At 40.9% G+C, this 20,040-nt stretch overlaps 1 protein-coding gene across 3 annotated transcripts in view; it reads right to left on the reverse strand.

Annotated features, from left to right (window-relative positions):
• Positions 1–20,040, reverse strand: part of FYN (FYN proto-oncogene, Src family tyrosine kinase) — a 130,359-nt gene that overhangs the window by 22,722 nt on the left and 87,597 nt on the right. For 2 of the 3 annotated variants that reach the window (XM_072331617.1, XM_072331616.1), the window contains 6 exons: positions 16,192–16,449; positions 15,534–15,630; positions 11,851–11,949; positions 10,444–10,547; positions 5,722–5,871; positions 2,346–2,510 (listed from right to left, as the gene is read on the reverse strand). In XM_072331617.1, coding sequence (XP_072187718.1) covers positions 2,346–2,510; positions 5,722–5,871; positions 10,444–10,547; positions 11,851–11,949; positions 15,534–15,630; positions 16,192–16,438 — 862 coding nt within the window. In that variant the 5' untranslated portion in view covers positions 16,439–16,449. Of the gene's footprint in view, positions 1–1,739; positions 1,896–2,345; positions 2,511–5,721; positions 5,872–10,443; positions 10,548–11,850; positions 11,950–15,533; positions 15,631–16,191; positions 16,450–20,040 lie in introns of all 3 variants that reach the window. The other variant, XM_072331618.1, reaches the window with a different exon arrangement.

The raw sequence follows: 20,040 nt of genomic DNA on the forward strand, positions 1-20,040 counted from the left end.
GCCTCATGGAAAACCAGGGTTTTCATTACTGACATTAATACACCAGGATTCTACCTGGACTGTTCATAAGATTAACTGTTTATTCATTTGTTTTGTCTTGATTTAAAAAACTGAGCTTCATTCTATTACCATGAAATACTTTCAGTGGATGTATTTGAAATATTTTACTTTTTAAAAAAGATTTATTTATTTTACAATTGTTGCATTTTCTTGTTGTGCTTTGATATTTTTATATCTCATAGAAAATTAGCTAACTTTCACTAGCAGAGACCTCTCTCCGAACTCCTCCTGCAGGTGATTGGCTACCACTTAATGCATTTTTTAATTCATTTTTACCATGTTACTACGTTCCAGTTCAGTAATACTTCATGGTTGTTAGCGTATTTTTACTATACATTAAGGAAAATAATGTCACAACTGTAATAACATTTCCTCCATTTCTGACAGATATTTGGTATTGGTACTTGGCGCTTTATTTCTCATAGTTGATTCTTTTCTAAATTGAATTTGCTGCTTTAGCTTATTTTAACAGTTCAAGATCTATGGCACGTAAAAGCTGACCACCGGGTATTAACATCAGCTTGAAAGTCTAACAGGTATTCAAGATGGAAAGCAGGAAAGTGAAACTGCAGTTACTTGGGGATGCTAATATAAAACATAGTTGGCTTTTTTTTGTTGTTGTTTTTTATTTCTTTTTTGTTGTTTTTTTGGAATAGGTGAACTGAATTCTACACATTTCAGAGACTTGCTGCCATGCTCCTTGCTGTAGTCTTGAAACTGAAAACAGCTGCAAGAGCCCAGGAGAGCCCACTGGTTATTTTGGTTTTACATTCTTTGTGTCACAGCAACAAAAAGAATGACCACACTCCTCCACCAGCGTGACTGTGAAGTAAAGAAGCAACATATGGCGATTCTTCATTTGAATCAAATACTTTAAAGATGCTACACAGAATGCATTTTGGCACCAAAACTGAGCCCACCTCTCATTTAACGGCCACTATATTGTGTTTCAATACTACAGCTATAATAAGATTTATATATATATTTAATTACTATTGTTTTGTAGTCATTAAAAGAATGAGGCCCTCGGAGAGGGGAGTATTAAGTAAAGCTGGCCAATGGGCAGAAAACAATGTCAGTGGATTTGGAAAATGTCAGTATTTCTGGACTTCAAAGTGTGGGTTCAGCTGGGCTGGGCAAGTCTTGACACTATTGTCCCCGGTCTCTATATCAAGTTACAGGCTTCTGCGATGCAGACACAAATTTCAAAACAATTAATGAAGTGGATGCATGGGAAAGCTAGCTTGAAAGTATTAGCTTGCTGATACTTTGCTTTAAAACTGGGAGAGGGGATGGAAGCATTTGTTGCAGGGTTTGACCCCATCAGTGCCAGAACATAGGAGGAAAGAAAAACATCAGTGTATCAGATTAATTTCTGGTTAGCCATTCTGCTTTACAAGTTTAGCATCACTTCTGTTTTAAAACCTGACACCTGTATAGACACTCAAATAATATCAGTGCAAGTAATGAAATTTAAAGCCCTAAACTCTCCTATCAGTGTGTATGTAAATGAAAAGAATTTCCACAAAGATTACTGTATTTAGGTCTGTGTGAGTGATATAAACCAACATTTCATGCTATTCTGATCTTTTAGCCTTAAGATCTCTACTTGAAATGTTCATTTCAGCCAAGAGGGCCTTAAAAGATCCATCCAAAGCAAAATATATTCTCTGCCTTACCACGCCACACTTCAGCGAAACAGCCCTGACCAAGCTTCTGTTCCAGAAACAATGAATCACGTGCAACTTCCCATGCATCTTTAGCCAATCCAACAGTTTGTGGGGTATTATTCGTAGCAATCACAGTTAAGTTAAAACACAAACCATCAGCTTTCTCTATAGGAGAGGAAATTAATAAAAAAAACACACTTATAATCCAAAATTATGCATGCATTGAGAAAGATGGAAGGTGACTTCTATTTCAGTGCTGCATTAAAGTTCATTTGCAAACACCGACTTTTGGATGCTGAAGGCAAAGACTTTCTTGTTAGCTTGCAGGAAAAGGTTCATTGGTATAACTAGTGGATCGCTATGTGAACCTTGATTTATTAGTAAGAGGCTGGTAATTTGTCAAAATTGAAGTCTTCCAAAGAAACACGAAATTTCAGTTTTCTTTTGCCATCAATTATGGCGAGAGTTCCAGGTTGAAGAATTTCAAAGCTAAAGACATTATTCCAAAGGTATTTCTCCTAACAATTTGAGCTTCGTACGGCGTCCGACACTTCACCTTCCATCTTGCAATCCCCACACAAAGAGCTATTTTAGAATAATTATTTTGCTCCATACCCATCCATACTTCCCCAAACTGCCCATTTCCCAGTCTCTTGATCAACTGTAGGGATTCTCGTGGAATTTCCCAGACATCTTTGGTTTTGACAGACAGATCAGTAAGCCTTGGCATTCCTTTATGACAGGGGACTACTAAGCGGCAGCAAAGACCTGCAGCTCTTTCTGATGGAGCCAGAAGTGAAGCCAACAGCAAAGAAGAGGAAAGAAAAAACAGTGTGACATGAAACAAAAACAGTAAGCATAAAAACAATGCTACTCACAACAGCTGTTAGTTGCATACCACAAAGCATCCTGGAAGATTAGGAATTGAACACTGAAACATATTCATTTGAGACAGAACAGGAAATATTTAAGTTTCTGCTTCCACAGCCTGCCTTTGAAGGTGACCATCAATGGTTTCTCTTGCGGACTCAGGATTTCCCTTCTCCCACCATGCTGCATTAAGATAGCTTTGTAAGTAACTGGCATAGTGTAGTACAGCACCACTTTTTGAAACATCAGTAATGCACAATCTGGCTTGTTCCTGAACTGAGTAAAAGAAACACAGAAAACATTCATTTTGTTTTGTTGTTTTCTTTTTTCTGAGGATCATATCAATGAAAATTTGCCTTTTTTATTTTTATTATTATTATTTTTTTTCCCTAGTATTTTTTAACATATCCTCTGAAAAGTCATCTCCTATATTCTGTTCTGTGAGAAGATATTTTTCTAGATATCCTCCGGAACTCTTTTCCTCTCATTCTTTATTAAGCAGATTTTTAACAGTGTCTGTGGCCAGTCTTGCATTGTTTGGGGCAGATTCATTATACTTATTTCTTGCCAAGCATTATGGAAGACTGAAATGTGACCAAAGTGAAAATATATTTTAGCCAGAGAAAAACCATTTATATATTTACATGTATATACATATGAAAGGCCATAGTGTTGTATAGTTTACTATGTGGCACAAAATAGACTATGATACAAAGCTTGCGGAGCAGCATGTATCTTAAAGCAGGTACAGCAGAGCAGGGCAACAGGGGTTACTGCTACTGTATTTCAAACACAAATCCAATCTTTATTCTCATGTACAGGATTTCTTTCTGGGCAGGTAAAAACCTTGTTTCAGCATTATAGGTTGGGCTCTACCTCCTCAGCTTGGATGTTGTGGGATGGTGCATAAGTCCCTACAGACACCCTGATATGGATCTTGACATGTTTCCTGTATCCAGATGGCAACGAACACAAAGCAGGGAAGATGAGCTGATCAATTGGCATTGTCTTATCCCAAGACAGTTCCAATAGAATATTACGCTAAAGACGACTCAAAAATACAGTCAGGAAAAGCTTTCTTATGAGTTTGGATAGATGCAGAAAGGAATTAGAGGTTTTCAAGACCTCCTTTTTCTTTAACTGAATAAAAAACCACCACCGAAAATGAAAAACAACTTGGCATGTTGGCCAGCCTGTAAGCCTGGACTGCATGCACAAGAACAATACTTATTTTGAAAGGCTTACATTTAGGGAATGCTCCGAGTACAAGTGTGCTGTTACTGGACTTCAGTCTGATGTCAGGACTCTCTGGCAGTCTCAATATTTTTGGCCTGGAAATCTGATCTTTGAAAGCCCAGACACTGCCGGTAATTATACTATCCAGGTAAGAGGAGGCTAGGATAAGTCTGGATAATGAGGGAACTTGGCAACGTGATGGGAGTGCAATGTAAAGATAGTTGGGCTGTGTCTGTGCAAAGCTACACTTGGTGCTTCCAGCTCCTGATAAAGAACAGCCTGCACCAGGCCAGGCTGCACACTGCCCACCACTGTCCAAGTCTGGCTACACAGCAGGGGTCCTCCAGTGATGACAGGATGAAGGCTGAAGGGGAGGGTGCAGAGTATACCTGTCCTACTGTGGAGGCACTGAAGTACAGCCTCAGCAGTGGTTCTTCAGGAACCATGCTTACCTCTACAGAGACATTTGGGCAGCGTTGAATACTCCCTTGAAATAAATCTAGGCACTCACAAATCTACCTTGCAGAACCCAGAGTGCTGAGCAGGCAATTAGAATCAGTGTTTATGTTTCAAGTGAGATGGGGCTATGCATGGGTTACATGGGGGCTGCAAGTAAATCCTCTGGGAGGTGGATCTGTACTAAGCCCTTGAGAGCTACCCTACATGGATCACACTGATCATGTCTCTGTGCTGCACAGAAACGACCACTTCCAGATCCCTGCAGCCTATGCATCTGTGCGTGGGAACCACACAGTCCAAATAATTTGATCACAGGCAGATAAAAGCTGACACATACTAGAGTTTGTATGGGGTGTCTGAAAGGTTTCAGTTTTAATTTGAATTTCGGTATATTATTCAGCTTATTTTAATGTAGAGTCACCAGAAACAACTAGAAATTCTCCCAGGCAGCATACACCCATCAGAAACTGGGTGGAGAAGACAGCCAGATGTCTAGTATGAATAGCATAGGAATACAGCAGACAGAATACAAAGAATACAGGGAAAAAAAAATCCCACAAAGAAGTTGATTTTCCAAGTAAAATTTATGAGAAGCTTTTGAGCAATGAGCATTTGGGGTCACCTTTTATTATTATGAAAAGCTAAAGTAAGGAAATATAAAAAATAATCATTTTAAATAAAAACTTCTGCTTCAAAAATGAGCGAGCTGAGAAACATGACAATCTTCCATGTAAGAATCAGTGGGCTTATAAAGAAGCTTGGGGATACTTAAGTTGTAGTTATTGTATTCTGATCCCCAATGACAGCACGATGCACATTTGGATTGAACAGTTTATATGACATTTTAGTCAAAAGAATTAGAGGGAAAAAAAGAGAGACTGGTGGGTGGACACAAGCATTATGCATAAAGAGACACCCAACTTGCCATATTTACATTTAAAAGTAGACCAATTAAGATTGAAATGGTAACACTCTGCACACTGAACACAAATTCAATGGGAAAATTTCAGTCAGGTAGTACAGACAAACCTTTCAGTCATTACATTAAGTGACTGAATTCCACAATGCAGTTTTCCATGTATTTTATTAGGAGTACTGTGCTGCAAAAGAGTCCATATAGCACACAGGGAATCGATGCTTTCAGATGTGCGAGTCAAATTCAGTAATTCTGTTTGGTTAGAAAAAGGACGGGCAAAACCTTTACCTCAGCAGAGTGCTAGCTTTTAAAAGTTCAGCCACTGTAGGCTGTGAACAGCACTCAGAACCATTTATAAATGTAATGGGAAAGGGATAATGGAAGATGCATTACAACAAGCAGAAGACATAGCTCAAACGACTCTTCGGGGCATCTCACGCATCCCTCAGCTCAGCAGCAAACATTTGTTTTAAAGTACTTAAGAGTGCTATGTGTTATCTGGAAAGTTACCTGAATAATGCTGAACCAGCTGCTGAAGAGTTTCAAATTGTGCCCGAGTTGTGATATAATATCCACCATTGTCAAGTTTACGAATCTTATAATGTTTGACATGATCTCCTTTCATATCGTCCCAGTCACGAATAGACAGGGAATAGGCACCTGTTGCAAGGAAAGGAGAAAAAAAATTAAGCAGCTTTTAGACACAAATTTTGGATTGCTGATCATCTTTTATAAAAGGAAACAGAAATCGCTTCAAAAATGCTTCTTGAACTCTGAAAAAGAACAAGTGAATCTAACACAATAAAGGAGGCATCACAGAAATTCCAGTCGTCACAACATGTCCCTTTCGTGCTCTTCTAGAAAGAAGTCAGGACTTCTATGCAAATGAAAACTCATATTTTAACATTTAGGGCTTCAGGTTGTTATATTGACTTTTCCCATTTTAAGTGCCAGGTTACACTGCAAATACCGCCGTTTAGGTAAATGCCAGTAGGTGGTAAATGTCAAGAATTTCATAGGAAGCACTGACGACCGTGACTTTATATACAGGAAGTGTTGTTACCCAGATGGATCTCAAACATTAAACAACCAAATTAGCATACTTTGCACATCACAGTCTTAAGGAGGTTGTACTATGCTAACACTATGCACCAAAAGATCTTCAAGAATTGCACATTTCACTTCCCAAATCCACGTTGGAGCTTTAGAGCTTACTGTTGGGATTCAGATGCCCAAAGACAGGGGTTAAGTGCCACGTGAAATGCCCCAGAACATCACACTTGGTAGCAGTTTTCCCACATTTGTCCATTCCATGCAGACACCCTGCAGGTATTTCAAGTGGCTCGAGGTGCTCATAACCAGGTAAAGAAACCTCAGTTTAGGAGCTGGATTCGCTTTTAGCTGTAGCAGTAGCTGTTTGCAGGTGTGCTATGGGCTTGATTTAGATGCTCCTAGCAAAGGTTTTGGTGCTATTCAGGCAGCTGAATCCCAGCCCAGTTTCCATGACTGCTATGGCTCTGTAGATACTGAGGCAAGTTTGTACAGTAGGTGCCTGAAGTTACGGGCAACTAAACTGAACTGAACCCCAGCTCCCACTTACTGTAAGGGGAGCTGGGCCAGCAGCATGGGTATCTGCATGTTCTGCTGTCTTAATGTGAAGCATGGTCCTATTCCAAGTGACAGTGACACCCACATGTTGTTTCTCAACACTTCTAAAAGTGAAGCTACACTTTATAGCACAGTACAGTTTTCTGAGCAAAAACAATGCCATTTCAAATGTAGTGAAGAAGTAATGTCTTTACTCAGATGGATACTGTGTTTACTCAAAGGTAAACCAGGGATTAGAATAAAAATACAGAGGTAGATGGCAGCTGTAGAGGTCTCAGGAAGGTCCTTCTGAAGCTTGGGCTGCTTGCACTGGTAAGGAAGGAAAATCACCAGCAGACAATTCTGGATAGCCTGAAAGGTGGAATGATTTTTTAAGGTTTGATGGCACTGGCTGTTGCTTATCTAAATCACAGCACTTCTCAATACATATGACATCCTCTAGAATCATCTCCAGCTGAATAAAACAGTTTTTAAAAGTTTCCACAAGTACATGGATGAGATTCCTGATAAAAAAAATATCTTTCTTGGATGTCTCCCCAGGAGGAAGTTCTATGAGATTCTAAAATTATTCTCATCATGTTAAACTGCAAGAAGTCACAGTGGCAAATGGCTCACCAGTGAGTGCAGCTGCAATGGGGAACAAAACTTCTCCACTGTAAGTCCAAGGATGTCACAAATTCTCTGCTGTTTACCCTCTAAACATGAGGAAAAGAGCCAGCACTTACAGAAATGATTCTGTTTTACGTGAATGGGAGACACCCTGAGAGAAGTGACGGGGATCTCATTTCTAAGTGTAGAAAAATACCGTCTGTTTAGGTTGTTTTTCTGAGGATATTCTCCCACTGAGTAAGTACATCACTCCAAGCTAGGAGTTCAAAGTTTTAGGGGGATTTGCAAGCTAATTTTGTGCATGCTTTGTACCAACACTGCTACTTACGCACTGTCAGCCTACTGTCAAAATCTTCCAGGCAGTGTTCTCCACCTCTGCATTTGTGAGTTTTCATCCACGAATACAGCAGCAGCTGTATTTTCTTAGTCACACTCTCTGTCTATCTGGTTGCTATTTTAGATTCTTTAGGAAAAGTAAACAATCTTTGGCTCCAGGTCTGCAACTAGATCTGCCTGGGTGGCCCTCTGTGGACCTCCGCTGACCTCAGATCAAATTGCATGACTGGCGATTTAATTCGAATTTGGACAAAAACAAGAACCAAGGTGGTTTTTATTATTCACTTATTTAGACTATCAGTTATTTAAACTATTATTATCCACAGATAGATTAAAGTATAAAAGACACACATAGTAAAAATATGGCTCGAAGTAGATTACAATATATCACACTAATGAATTTTTTAAAAAATGAACCTAAAGCCAGACAGCATTTGAGGGTGGAGATTGAAACCAGGTGAAGGATTATACAGACAAGAGCTGATGAATTATCTGGGTAGTGAGGCACCGAGAGACACAGAGAGCCAACTCTGATTTATTTCGGAAGTAAGTAGAGAAGGCGACCATGATGAAGGGAGGTTAAATTTATGCTGAAGTCAACCACGATAATACTTTTAGTATGATTCTGATTAATTTTATTTCGTTATTATTTAAAGCAGAAGGAACAGTTCTAGGTCACCAAACAATTCCTGCCTGAAGCCCACATTGACTACCTAGGGCATGGCACTTCTAGAAGACTTACTGGAGAGAATGCACCACGCACTCCTCCCAGCTGACTTTATTCTTCTCCCATGAGCAAGCAGCTCTCTTTTTTCTCTTTTAAGAACATATGCACCACAAAGATGAGAAGGGAAACAGGCATGACGGTAAACATCTGTGTTGTGTTTCTTCCAGTGGCTGAAGATGTAGAAAGCCTTAAGCCTTAATGCTGAGAAATTCAGGTATCAGCTGAAATTCTGCTATAAGCCCAGCCATGATGGATGGATTACTCTGTTTCCTCAGTGCTTTTGTGTCTCACAAAAAGCTCTGTGAAGAATCCTGACTTAGATACGTAAGCAGTTTCGCAAAACATATCCCCTATCACTGCATAAAAAAAGTCAGAACAGACTAAACTGATAACATGGTTTAGAGAAGCAATGTTGTGTCTGTTTTTAGGACCCATGACTGTAATAGAGAAGTCTTTAACCCAGTGCAGAGTGGAATGAAGCCCTGCTCCTCACACACACAACTGCTGTTGAAAACAGACAGGTGGAGGCTATTTGCAGAAAAAAGAGCAAGCTAGATCATGTCTTGGTCCTAGTGCGTCACTGCTGCATAAGGAATGGTGAAGCTGTGGAGTGGCAGGATGGGACATCAGCCTGTCAATGCCAGTTTCGTATTATTAACAGCCCTCAGCATTAGGTACAGTGAAGGAGTCCAGTGACTGCAGGAGGCAAAATGCTAAAACTGACACCTTTAGGTGACAGAATGCAGCACCTGAAGCAGACAGACAGAGAGGAGGGGGAAGTGGTGCTTCCTTAAATCCTTTTCCAGCTTTGACTCCAACTGCTTTGCATGCTAACACTAGCTGATGAAGTGCGCTCCGATCAAAGCACTGACAACTCAGTGCTTTAATTACATGAGCCATCCTTAGACTTCAGAACTTAATTCTAGTGACTTATGCTTTCCACAGCTGCTGGTTCACTGAGAAATGCCCAACTTTTTTCTTTTTTTTTCTTTTTTTTTCTTTTTTCTTTTTTTCTTTTTTTCAGTGAGTTGCATGTTTTCTCCTCAACGGTTGTATGAGTTCGAGAGATCTTTCTATACACTGGAAACCTTGAAGAAGGTGTTGACAGGCCTCACAAACAAAATGTAAAAGCAATGATAACACCAACCAAAAAAGCCTGGAATGCCTCCAGTATTTTAAGAGAGGAGGAGAACACATCCTTCCACATCAATTTGTCAGAATGTATACACTTCAATACTTTCTGAATGTATTAATTAGAAACACTTTCAGGTGTTCCTGCTGTTAATCTATGAATTTAAAACTGCTACATCTTCTCCTTTCTTTCTTCTCCCCCCCTCAAGGGTTCAGCATTTTAGAGGGGAAACGATAACAATAAACCTCGATCTTCCCAAAATAATAACCAGTACCTTCCTCCCTCACACACTGCACCTTACATCTTGCAGCCAAGAAGATCAAGATATTCTGCTTGTTTTGAAAGAAGCAGTAATTTTCCCCAGACTACACTGCTGAATCCCATCATCTTTTCTCAGTCTGTTTGTTCCCTGGCTCTGTATGGACCTGGACACCAGGATTCTTCCTGAGCTCTTCTTCCTGAAGCCTCACAGCACTGTTCTTGGTGACCCGTGTCCACCCAGCATCACCATAGAGGTGGCCAGAGAGCCAGCACAACGTTCAGAGAATGGCAGCAGAGCACCTGCCTGAGCATGACTTAAGCTGCAGGTGCCGTGCGTTTAACTTGGCATGAAATGCTCCTGGGTTGCTCTCTGCTTCAAACACTCACTCCATAACTTGGGAATTTTCCAGACATCTAATTCCCTAGCACACATACTTGCAACATGACACTTTTCTATACGTTTATAGCACTGCACACAGTATTTTACTGACTTAGCATGATTTATCTTTTTCCCTACATGCCTTTACATTCATAGTCAGAAAAACTTTGGCCAGCCTACCTTTGGTAGTTTCACTTTCCCGGATCAGGAAGGTACCTCTTGGGTTTCCAAATGACAACAGCTGCCTCTCAGCATCTTTTCGGCCAAGTTTGCCAAAGTACCACCTTAGGGAAAGATTGAAAATAGTAAGAAAAATGCTATATAGGATTACTAGGTAGTGTCACAGAGCTCAGACATGGTAGATTATTTGTGGAAACTATAGTTACCCAAGAGCATTCAACCACTATGGTCATACTGTGTCTCTTTCATTGTGGTGGGGCAGTAAAGAGACAGATCTGTGGAGTAGATGCTGCATATGTTGTACAGTAGCACATGCACTAAGCCTATAATGAGCACATGCTGAGAATGCTTGTTCGGTGTCTTATGACAAAGGCCAGATTTGGATAAACAGTAAGACTTGGTGTGGGGAGGGAATAGGCAAGAAAGAGATTAGAAAAATGCCCCGCTGATGAGGAGCAGTATTGTTATAGATATTTCTATAAACTACATATTTGACTTACGAAGTGACAGTTTAGCATTCAATATTTTCAGTGCAGTGCAACTATAAAACCTCCACGGAAGGACCAGATATAACCATTTCTCTGTAGTTCTATAAGACTTTCACAGTTTCAATACCTTTTTCCTTCCTGCCGCAATTAATTGGTAGTTTTTCTGTTTGGTTTTTTGTTTTGGCTTGTTTTTCTTCTTCTGTTTTTATTTTTATTTTTTGGTTGGTTGGTTGGAGTTTCACAAACAACTAAGACAAAGCTATTCCAGATGATATTTGGTGTCCTTATAACTTAGTTATCAAAAACATATCAGTGAACTACCGAAAAGGTAACCTAAGGTACAGACTGCAGTAGCTCATCAGTAGAGCCCATGGCCTTCTGCAGAACTGATTCAGATGATGCCCACAAGCCATGCTTTGTGCCACTGCCATATGCAGACACATGAGATACTCCAACGTAACTTTAACTCTGGAAATAATATAGATACACACATCACTCTATTTTTTGCATAGATATGTCTCATTATGCTGCCTACTGTATGCTTAGTAGGCTTTCAACCTCTTGGAAGGTACTTGTTGGTAAAATGCTTAAGAGAGAGTCTGCACACCAATTGACTCCAAACATTTTTTGCAAATTGTTTCAGGAAAAGTGAGGGCATATTTCTCTTGAAATTAGTCGACACTTGAATAAAGAAAACAGACCAGCATTCCTTAAGGTTTTCTTCCTTTGTTTTGACATTGAAAAAACACTGAGCTTGTGCTTCTTTTGTTACTAATTACCTAATTATTTATCAGTGCAGTCAAGAACTGAAATAAAAATAATGTAAGGCATCTGAAAAATCACTGCAATCCATCAAAACAAACTCAAATCCCCTTCTAAAACAGCACTAATGGGTCTTTATGGTGAAAAGAAAACATACTCCTCTGCTTGGATGGAATCGACTGGAGCCACATAATTACTGGGAATGTAACCAGTTTCTCCTGTTGTCAGGGACCGAGCCTCCCACCAGTCTCCTTCCCTGCAGAAAGAAAGGTGAGGAAAAGTGAGAGAGAGACACAGCTGTAGGGATAGTGATCTGTCTGCTAACAGAACTGGCAGGTGGTAAAACTCTCAGCAGCTCCTCCCTGTATCAGGGTGTACTTTGGAGAGAGCTGCCTGCATCTCAACCACAAAAATCTACATATTTTTTTGCACCTATTATTATTTCAGCAGTGATTAGTAACGCAGCCTTCTGAATGGAGCATAATGGCAGGTTTGGTTATGGTTGAATTTGAATTGGAATATTGAAAGCTCTCTCCATAGCAATTATTCTAATACAGACCCTTGAGAGAGCTTATAGGAAAACTGCCAAATGGAACTCTGTCACATCCACTGCTGATTCTAACGTGACATTCAAACTTCCACAAGCATAATCCATCTGAAATCCCAAGACATCAAAAAACCATCTATCAGCGTGGAGATTTAGACTGTCCTTAAAGACAACACTTCATCCTTTAGGTTCCTTCTCTTGGTCACCTGGAGGAGATATCTTAATTAGCTGCATTTCTGAATAGCTACAACCTCACATCCTTCTATGACATTTCAATATTAAGGAGTCCATGCAGGACAATCTTATGGCTCTACTCCATGGGGCTCAGCATCAGTTTTTGTCATACACCTGTGTGAACAGTCAGACACAGAACTGTCCTTCAGACATTGCACATTGCTGTAGAACTCACAGCTCTAACAGATGTTTATTGCTTAGCATTTTACAGGATGCAGTGATTTGGAATTTAAGCAATTTGTGTTTAGTTCTCAGCCCTAAATTCACCCAATGTCTGACTCCTACTGCCAGAAACAAACATTCTCTTTTCTATTTCTGGACTGCTTAGAAACTCATTCGCAGTTCCTCTCTCTGTCACTAATTGAAACACATCAAACATGGCCAGAAAATCCAGCCTCTTCAGTAAACAGTCACAGAAATCACACTGACTGGGCTATCAAGCTGTGTGAAGGTGAGCTCTTACTTTTCATTTTCAACTCCACTTTCTCTAACAGCTTGAAAGAATATGGAAAACAACCAGAAAACAGTTGTGATGGTTCAAAAAATAATGTTTCCAATTCTACAGCTCAAAAAGTGAATAAGAACTAGCTTTTCTAGATGCTGGCAGCTGTCACTATTTTAATACACATTATGTACATTAGCATGTCAGGCAAATGGCCCTGTTTGTGTTCCTAACTTTTCCAGCTGAAGTGCTAATGCTACTCCCATATGCTGCTGTAGTTGATTGCTGAGAGATTATGCCATACGACTGTTGATAAACAGTCCAGTTCCTTCACAGCTGTTAGAAACAGCCAGCAGAACTGCACCACTATCACTAGCTCCCATTTCTTCTCCTCACTGCACAGACAGTCCACTAGATGGAGGTATCTCATCGTATCTAGGGAGGGAAAAAGAAGTGCCCTACATCAGAACAACATCAAGAATACCCCTCTCTGCTTTGGCAGGGAAACCTAAAATCTCTCAAAGCACTGCCAGAAAGGAGGAATCACAGAATCACAGAATTGTAGGGGTTGGAAGGGACCTCTAGGGATCATCGAGTCCAACCCCCCTGCCAAAGCAGGCTCCCTACAACACGTCACACAGGTAGGCATCCAGGTGGGTCTTGAATATCTCCAGAGAAGGAGATTCCACCACCTCCCTGGGCAGCCTGTTCCAGTGCTCCGTCACCCTCACCATAAAGGAGAATAGTATCTCTTTTTTCACAGCTCCTAATTTTAGACACCCACCTGACAAGCCCAGGTTAAGAGAAGACTACTCAATGGAACTGGTCGGGGCAGGGCAGGGCAGGCAGGAATAGCAGCAGAGATGGTGATAGTGGCACGTTTCTGGGCTCTGAAGTCAGCCTTTGCTCGGAACCACTCCAGAAAAGGACCACTCCTGACACCATATTGCACGGATACCCTCTGTATGGTCTTGCTGACCTGAACTTTTCACCCAGAGCACAAATCAAATTTCATTTGTTCAGAGTTATGAAAAACCTGCCCCCCGCAAATATTCCGGAAAAACTGGTTTAGTGCACTTCTGTGCTTCCTGGTTGAAAACAGCAGCGGCAGACTCTAAAAAATGGGCTGCTTTCATGTTGTTCTGATAGAAGTGAAGAGATGAAGCATTCTCACAGAAAAGCTGTCTTCTGGAGATTCCCAGCTTTGCTGTCAGTACTCCAGGGGTGTGGTTAGGTCCAGTGGTTATAAGCAGAGTATGCTGAGCTGGGAACTGAGATTCTAAATCCCTACAGGAAAGTCAGTAGATGCTTGACTGTTTTCTTTTTTTCCTCTTAAATAACCTTCCTCCAGGCAGTAACTACGTGCATCAAAATGCCTGCAATGCAACCACCTGCAATCTTTCTGTCCCACTGACTCCAAGTGTCATTGCATCACGAGCCCCCGTGAGCACCCCCTAGTTTCATCAACTGGTACGTGTAAAGAATTTATAATAAATGCAATTTCTACTCATTTCAAGTTATGACACAGTTCACGTAACACTGGGAAAGCAGCAGGCAACATGAAAAAAAAAGGGATAATAGGTTAAAAAAGAAATTTTTTTTCCAAAGGGTAATTTAAAAGTAGAGAGGTTTTTAAACTGCTTTTCTCTCTACAAGTTGTAACTGAAGCTTCTGTGCTTTCATCTACATCAAAGCTCTTCAGCTCTGTGGCTTCATGAAATATTCCACAGAATTACCTGATTTAAAATTATTATATATTTTTTAACTTTAATTCACATTGAGCCAACTCCAACCTTGGAGTCATTCTATTAAAATTAACAGGACCTGCACCAGGGATGATTTTGCCTCACTGTCACACAGTATAAGAAATAAAGACGAGAAAAATATCAAAAAGCTTCTAAAAGCTACATATTTGGTGGTAAACCCATTTCTGCCTGTACATGGTAGCAACACTAAATGCAATACTTAGCCTTCAAATTTAAGTTCTGAGACAAAAAATTACAAGATGTTCTGATATAGGTCAACAGCACAGTGATTTTCAGTTGTCATTTTTAAATTGCTTTGGGATTTTTTTTTTCCTCTGGGCAGGTAATAAAACTAATTTTAAGTTGATGATTTCCAGGATGAAAATGTGGCTTTCATGTGAAATGCAACTGTACAGCGATGTGTTTTCACTTCACTTACTAGCAAGCTCAGACTGTATCACCTACTTTACAAGAAGAACTATGACTTTTAAACCTATGTTGACATGCAAGTCTGTGCAATTTCTCCTTTGTGAATTGGTTTTTAGCTTGTTCCTGTGCAGAGACACTTGCATCAGCTTGTAGAAAGTGCTAATACAAGTCTTGTAGAATTTCTATTACTTCTGGTAAAGCTCAGAACTGGTAATTTCAGTTCTGAACATGTAACAAATGCTTATTTCTAAAATAAAGCTGCATGTGGTTGAGTTTTTGTTTCTCTAAAACCAAGCAAAGGCAAGTAAATAAGCAGAGTAAAATCCCTACATATCTCGAATATCCAACATTATATTTTACAAATAATGTAGGAAGACAAATATAACTGTCAACATTGTAAGTTTCAAAATATTAAAAAGCTTATTTCTAAGCCTAAAACTTACGAGCTGTTAAGAATTTGAAATTTTTCTCCTTTGTGAAAACTTAAGTCATCTTCTGTTCTTGCTTCATAGTCATAAAGCGCCACAAAAAGAGTTACACCTGAAGAGGAAGATAAGTGAGTTACATTCCATCACCAAAAGACAGAAGGGAAAGGAGCCTCACGAGGCCAGGTGGCTAAGCCAAATGTAAGCCATTTCAATTGCTGAGGAGCAAAATAAACTGAAGCCTCTTGCTATCACCTCCTGCCAATTCTTGTGGGCACACCACTTCCTTCAGTTTGTAGAGTTAGCACTCCTCTTGGTTTGGTGGCCACACACAAAGTAAGCATTTCAAATAGGCAAAGGGGTTTTGAAGAGAGTGTAGTCATATCTACATCAAGATTTTCCTATTAACCACTTGAGGTGGCTTAGACCACACTTTCCATTCCCTGATAGTGGGATGAAGTTGTCAGTTCGACATGTATACATAATTTCTCATCCCCCAAGCAAACTACCATCTGCAAGCTTGCAAGCGTGGTGATGAAGACCCAGCTCCATTTCAACTTGAATCTTTGCAGTAATTAATGAGGTAGCTTTACCCCAAAGCATGCAGTTGTGACCCTGGCCTCATAATGTGATTGATATCTAAACAGGTGCACCAAAACAAGACTTTGAAACTCACCTGTTCCTCCTCTTGTACGCAGAGTCCCTGTGTGAGAGGAGGAGTTGACTCCACCAAACACCGTCAGTCCTTGGCCTCCTGTGGCATGGAAGTTGTTGTAGTTTGGAATTGAAGTCACACCGAAGCTTGGATAGTGCTGTGGCGTGGGATCTGTGCCATAGCGGTAGCCTGAGCTTTGCGTTAAACTCCCATCCCTCTCATCAGTCAGTTTTGTTGCCTCTTTGTCCTTACATTGCACACAGCCCATTATCTAAAATCCTATGGGAGAGAGGAAAAAGAGAGATATTAGCACACTTATGAGCACAGGTCTCTTTCAAACCTACTTATGATGAGGATCAAATTAAGTTCACTGCTCAAAAGCTAATTTTTGAAAACAAACAAACCCAACAACCTGCTTTAAAATAGACAGCAACGTATTGGGAAAGCTCATGACACATTCTTCCTTACCTGGGCCAGAGAAGGAGGCCCTACCTTTTCCTATTGCAGCCTCAGATCTCTGACCAGCCCTTCCAGAAAGCTGCCTGCATGGAAGCAGTGGATGAAAGAAACCTCTCCTGCTTGCCCTTTGTGCCAGGGGAGAATAACTAGAAGGCAAAGCCACAGCCTAAAAGTACAGCTAGAGCTGTTCAGGTCTGCCTCCAGAGCAAGGCACTTACTTAGCTCATTGTTCACTTCTGACATTGCCAACCATGAAAGAGCTCCCTTCATGTAAAGGCAGTGTGGCCTTTCTTAATTGTTGGAGCTCTGTGTGCCAGATAGAAAAGCAAATACAGTGAGACGATAGTTACAACACAGGAAGGTAGGAGTGAACTCAACAGATAGCACGTTTAAAACAAAAGTAACACTCCTTTATGTAATTCTGAGCTGAAGGGTAAGACATCTTGATGCCAGATGCTGGGGTAGATGAAAATATAAATGAGCTAAGAAAGCTGAGAAAGTTGTGGAGGAACTAACATGGTCTATGAAGACAGCCTCAAAGCCCAGGTCTTTGACACGGGCAAAACAAGAATGTACTCTTCAGATAAATTTGATCTATAGTTCTTAACTCTCATAATCTCATACTCAGAATCCCCATGGGGCACTACCAGTGCCTGGGGTAATAATCTAGTGTACAGGTAACTGCAGACAAGTTAAGAGCCTACTTCTATGTGGGTACAAAGAAGCAGAGGATGAGCCACCACATTTAGACTCAGCCCTCAGAGGTCAGCTCTGTTACCTGGTGTTATTTTTCCTCCGTAAGCTCTAATATTGAATTCACGTACTGGTGCTACTGAATTCCTTGCTATTGATTCTAGCTGAATCTTGGAACAAAACCAAGGTTTCTGAAGTTGAGGATGATGGATCAAGGGAATCAGATACCATCTGCATGGATCCTTAATCTGAACAGGTGCAGTGAATCCTACATGTAGCTTGGCACAAACTGTGCTCTAGACACTAACACTGAAAAGAAAAAGCAGTGACAACAGAAAAAAAATCTTTAAAAAAATTGAATTCCTAGGCATACATTCTCCAGAACATATAAGTAGGCAGCCAGAAAATGCACAGCACAGAGAAAAAAAAAAGTATAGCAAAGCACATTTTTCTCCCCTTATTTCTTTTCACATTTCAGCCAATATCCGTCACTTAGAGTAAATAAAAAGCATATCCTTTTTCAAATATCCTCATTTTTCTGTAGCTGCCAGGCTGGCTATTTTGTATGCCTTACCCCAATATCAACACAGGAAATTAGTTTTGACAAACTCCTGGGATTCAGAAAAAGCATATTCCTCTGCTGCTAATGCCTGAAAAATTATGCAGTAGCTCCCTGTTGTCTGTGACAGTTCACAGACACCCAGATACCCTCTCCTTAAGTCTAACCTGCCTAATTAAAAACCCCTTCTGTTGAAGGGTATTTTCCACAGTTTGAAGATACTGTCAATTATTCTGCAAGCCTCTTCAGAAAAACAATTTTCATTTTAATATATTTCCCTGAGCTATATTGCTTGCAGTTAGCACACATTTACTACCTTTCAATCCTAGCTCACTTTGAAGGTGTTCTTTTCACTGTTCTCCATTTCTATGAGATATATCAATTACCCTCAATGTGATATATCAATGTGCCCTCACCAAAGCTTTAGAGCTGGGGCTGGAGATACAGAGTTCTATGCTGGGGCTTGAGATTGTCTATTTCTGGGACTGGTAACGACCCCAGGGGATCCCACAGAGACCACAATGGTTGAAAAGGTGTCCAAGTCATCTTTCATAGTATCACAAAATGGTTTGGGTTGGAAAGCACCTTAAAGATTCTCTAGTTCCAATTCCCATGCCATGGGCAGAGCTGCCAACCACCAGATCAAAGCCCCATCCAACCTGGCCTTGAATGCCTCCAGAGATGAGCCATTCTCTGTGCAGCCTGTGCCGATGCCTCGTCATCCTCTGTGTGAAGAATTTTTTCCTTATACCTAATCTGAATCTATCCTCTTACCTCATGTCCTGTCACTGCGTGCTCCTGTAAAAAGTCCCTCTCCAGCTTTCCTGTAGGCCACAATGAGGTCTCCCTGGAGCCTTCTCTGGGCTGAACAAACCCAGCTCCCTCAGCCTTTCTTCATAAGCGAAGTGCTCCAGCCCTCTGAGTATCTTCATATCCCACCTCTGGACTCACTCCAACAGCTCCACATCTTTCTTGTGCTGCAGGCTCCAGGCCTGGATGCAGTGCTGCCAGTGGTCTCTCATAAGCAGACCAGAGGGGGACAATCACCTTCCTGACCTGCCGGTCATACTTCTTTTGGTGCAGCCCAGGACACAGCTGGCCTTCTGGGTTGCAGCACACATTGACTGCTTGTGTTGAGCTTCTTATCAAACAACACTCTTAAGTCCTTCTTCTCAGAGCTGACCTCAATCTATTCTCTGCCCAGACTGTATTTGTGCTTGGAGTTGTCTCAGCCCAGATGCAGGACACTGCATTTGGCCTTTTTGAATTTCATGAGGTTTGCACAGGCCCACAAGTCCAGCTCTCAAGCATGTTCACATCCCTCTGGATTGCATACTTTCCCTACCTCTAGTCTATTAACTTTGCCACTCAGCTTGGTGTCATCCACACTTTGTGTGAGCAGTGAATAACTCTGTACTGTTTTTGCCCACCTAAAGGTAAAGCTTTCCTGGGCTCTTTTAGAACCTCAGAGACACAAAAGAGCACAGCAGAATCACAAGGAGAGCAGTGGACCTGCAGGATGAGAGCTTGTTGCAATGCAGTCAGTACAAGGGTAGCCAAGCGCAGTGTGTTGAGTTGGAGGGATGAGTCAGAGACTTGTTTCTTGGACCTGAGCACAAGAAGCAAGACTCAGGCAGCTGAATAAATGCTGCTGCACAAGGTGATGCTGTGAGGGAAATCCCCTATCAAGAGACTCAGATGGAGAAGAGTGAGCTACTGAAGTACTCTGATTAAAAGCTGCAAGTGCTGGCACATACATTCATTCACTTCAAACCAGTGGAGTGTTAATGTAAGCTTTACTATTTAATGCAGAATCTCAGCGGCCTTTTTGTTGGATTGAAACCTTACCTCCCTGTGAAACTCTATCACCTCCTCCCTCTCCCCCTCCAGCTCTCTCTCTCTCTCCTCTTACTTGTTCCCATGTGTTTTCACTGGAAAAAAAGTAGAAAAGAAAGCAAAAGAATGAAAGAAGTCTCAGAGAGTACTGGGGAAAGTAGGGGCAAGAAGAGATTTTCTTGTAGCTGCTGCTTTTGCAGACATGAAAATATATGTATGAGAGAATTATTTTTCAACTAGCACTATCACTCATTTGCAAACTTTCAGCTGAGCAGGTTAAGATTTCCCACAGAAATTGGGGAAGATTTCACGTACCGAGTCAC

This window comes from Excalfactoria chinensis, chromosome 3, assembly GCF_039878825.1.
Source record: "Excalfactoria chinensis isolate bCotChi1 chromosome 3, bCotChi1.hap2, whole genome shotgun sequence".
In the NCBI taxonomy this organism is placed as follows: Eukaryota; Metazoa; Chordata; class Aves; order Galliformes; family Phasianidae; genus Excalfactoria; species Excalfactoria chinensis.